This window comes from Protobothrops mucrosquamatus, unplaced genomic scaffold (assembly GCF_001527695.2).
Source record: "Protobothrops mucrosquamatus isolate PMUCROS unplaced genomic scaffold, P.Mucros_1.0 scaffold5005, whole genome shotgun sequence".
Taxonomy (NCBI): domain Eukaryota; kingdom Metazoa; phylum Chordata; class Lepidosauria; order Squamata; family Viperidae; genus Protobothrops; species Protobothrops mucrosquamatus.
This window is the reverse complement of record NW_015390883.1, coordinates 35,791-38,675: the sequence shown is the minus strand read 5'-3', so window position 1 is coordinate 38,675 and position 2,885 is coordinate 35,791. Positions and strand designations below refer to the sequence as shown.

At 37.9% G+C, this 2,885-nt stretch overlaps 1 protein-coding gene across 1 annotated transcript in view; it reads left to right on the top strand.

Annotated features, from left to right (window-relative positions):
- LOC107299483 (very long-chain acyl-CoA synthetase-like) overlaps positions 1-1,966 on the top strand; it is a gene marked incomplete at its 5' end in the record, with an annotated part of 2,439 nt that extends 473 nt beyond the window's left edge. Inside the window, 2 exons of the mRNA XM_015828838.1 lie at positions 651-781; positions 1,790-1,966. Coding sequence (XP_015684324.1) covers positions 651-781; positions 1,790-1,966 — 308 coding nt within the window. The remainder of the gene's footprint in view (positions 1-650; positions 782-1,789) is intronic.
- Between the last annotated feature and the right edge of the window lie 919 nt (positions 1,967-2,885).

The window sequence follows — 2,885 nt, the reverse complement described above, 5'->3', positions numbered from 1 at the left end:
ATGAGGGAGGGAAGGAAGGAGATGAGGAAGGAAGGAAGGAAGGAAGGAAGGAAGGAAGGAAAAAGGAGGGAAGGGAGGGAAGGAAGGAAAGTAGGAAGGAAGGAGATGAGGGAGGGAAGGAAGGAGATGAGGAAGCAAGGAAGGAAGGAAGGAGATGATGGAGGGAAGAAAGGAAGGAAATGAGGAAAGAAGGAAGGAGATGAGGGAGGGAAGGAAGGAAATGAGGAAGGAAGGATCAGGCAGAATTTCAATTGCATCATTATGGATGGTATCTTGACTTTTTTAAAACCATTTTATATGAACATCCCCAGGAAGATTCTTGCTTTCTGGTCCATTTGCCTAAATTTTCCTCTTCGATTTTGAAAAATTTATTTTCCATTCCTAAGAGCGCTATAAGTGTACCCAGCTACATTTAACAGGGATGTAAACATACAATGTACTCTAAATTGAAAAACTACTTAGTGCAGTGAATGATTTAATCTCTTTAGAAGGATTTTTTTTTATTTGATCCACCCTTATAATCAGGTCTTTTAATGTTAAGTTACCAGCCAGTAACCATTATAGTTAATACAAATACCAAAAAAATGGGTTTCATAAACTGAGTGGGAAACAGTTGAGAGAAGTCAATATTAAGGGTAATTCTCCTGCAGGTCACGAAGGCCGGATAGGCATGGCATCCCTACGACTAGCAGAAAGTTGTGATTTTGGTGGAGAAATTCTCTACAAGCATGCAACAGATTACTTGCCACTTTATGCAAGACCGTATTTCGTGAGGATCCAGGTAGGTGATCTTCCATCCATACCCATCTCACAATTGGATAGAAAGTGGCGGTCTTTGCATTAGAAGAGAACAAGAACCACAATTTTCATGGAGGATGCTGTGTTCCCTTGTTTGAAAGATCTCAGAACTTGTGTCTCTCCCATTGTGTTGTAATACAGGGGGTCCTCAACTTATAATCATTCATTGGGTGACCATTCAAAGTTTACAACAGCTAATCACTGCTGGCCAATGATTCCCAAAGGCTTCTTCTCCTGATGTCCTGCAGGGGTCAATTCTCTGAATTCCCAGCACCCAGGCTAGATCAGTCTTTCTCAACCTCAGCAACTTTAAGTCGTATGGACTTCAACTTCCACAATTCTGGGAGTTGAAATTCAATTCAATTCTGGGAGTTGAAATTCACACTTCTTGAAGTTGCTGAGAATGAGAAACGCTGTCTTATATAGTTCAACTTCCAGCATCTCTGAAGGATGCCACCTTCAAGGAGACTTCTTTTTTTATATATATACATAAATACTTTATTGGTTTTTAACAATAACAATCTCCAGTGCCTGGCGTACAACGTGTTGTCTTGGTTTATATTTTAACAAGAAAAAAAAGACAATAATAATTAATTAACAATCTATAATGATTAAGTTTGATAATTCCATAATTAGTATATTAATTAATGATACATTTCTTTGATCTTCCTTTCTCCCATTTATATTCTCCTTCTTCAACCTTAACCAAGATATAATTCTTAATATTTTCAATCTATAAATGATGAGATATAGGCATTTTTATATTTATACAAATAATAATAATCTTCAAGAAGACTTCTGAAGGTCCATCTCAAAAATCCTTTCCAGATGTCAAGAATAGCCTTTCATTGGCCTTGGGATTATTCTCTAATGATGGGTTATTATTTGATTAGTTGCATAAAGGGGAAACAAAAATCCTTATGTTTAGAAAGGAAGAATAGAGTCATTACACAACTTATCGTTGCTGTGCTGTTTCTTCTTGTTTTAATAGGATGCTATTGAGATCACGGGAACATTTAAATACCGGAAAATACAGTTAGCAGAAGAAGGATTCAATCCAGCAGTTGTCAAGGACGCCTTATATTTTTTGGATGATAAAGAGAAGACCTACATACCCTTGACAGAAGACATATATAACTCAATATGTAGCAACAGATGGAAACTATAGTGCTCCTGAAATTGTTACTTTTTTTAAAAAAAAAAAAGTATATTGTTCAATAATTTTAGAAAGTGATGGAAAATTGATTTTCAGTCCAATTGCACATTTATGCCTAGATTTTGAAATAGCCATGCCTTACTTATTTTGTCAATATTTTAGAGATAGTGCTGATGACTTTGGAACAAAGTTCTTCATCCACCTCCAGACTGATCTGCTAATATTATATTCTCCATGCTTTGGAATCTTTAAAAGTTAATAGCTTGTGTAACTGTAGACTGGGAGCTGTCGGAATGGTTCCCATTTGAACAGAATAGGATAGGATAGGATAGGGTAGGGTAGGGTAGGGTAGGGTATAGAATAGAATAGAATAGAATAGAATAGAATAGAATAACAGAGTTGGAAGGGACCTTGTAGATCATCTAGTCCAAACCCCACCCAAGCAGGAGACCCTACACCATTTCTAACAGAAGGCAGTCCAGTCTCTTCTTGAAAGCTTCCAGTGATGACGCTCCCACAACTTCTGAAGGCAACTTCTGTTCCACTGGTTGATTGTTCTCACTGTCAGAAAATTTCTCCTTATTTCCAGGTTGAATCTCTCCTTGATCAGTTTCCATCCATTATTCCTTATCTGGCCTTCAGGTGCTTTGGAGAATAAGTCGACCCCCTCCTCTCTGTGACAGCCCCTCAAATATTGGAAGACTGAAATCATGCCTCCCCTGGTCCTCCTCTTCACTAGACTAGCCATGCCCAGTTCCTGTAAACGTTCTTCATATGTTTTAGCCTCTAGTCCCCTAAACATTTCTGATTATGTGCAAGAAGAGGATGTTCCCATCCCTCAAGGTAATTGCTGAGTGGACCAACTATGTAACATGACTTTTGTAGCAGATACTCTGAGCAATCCTCAAACATTCCTCCATCTTATTATCTT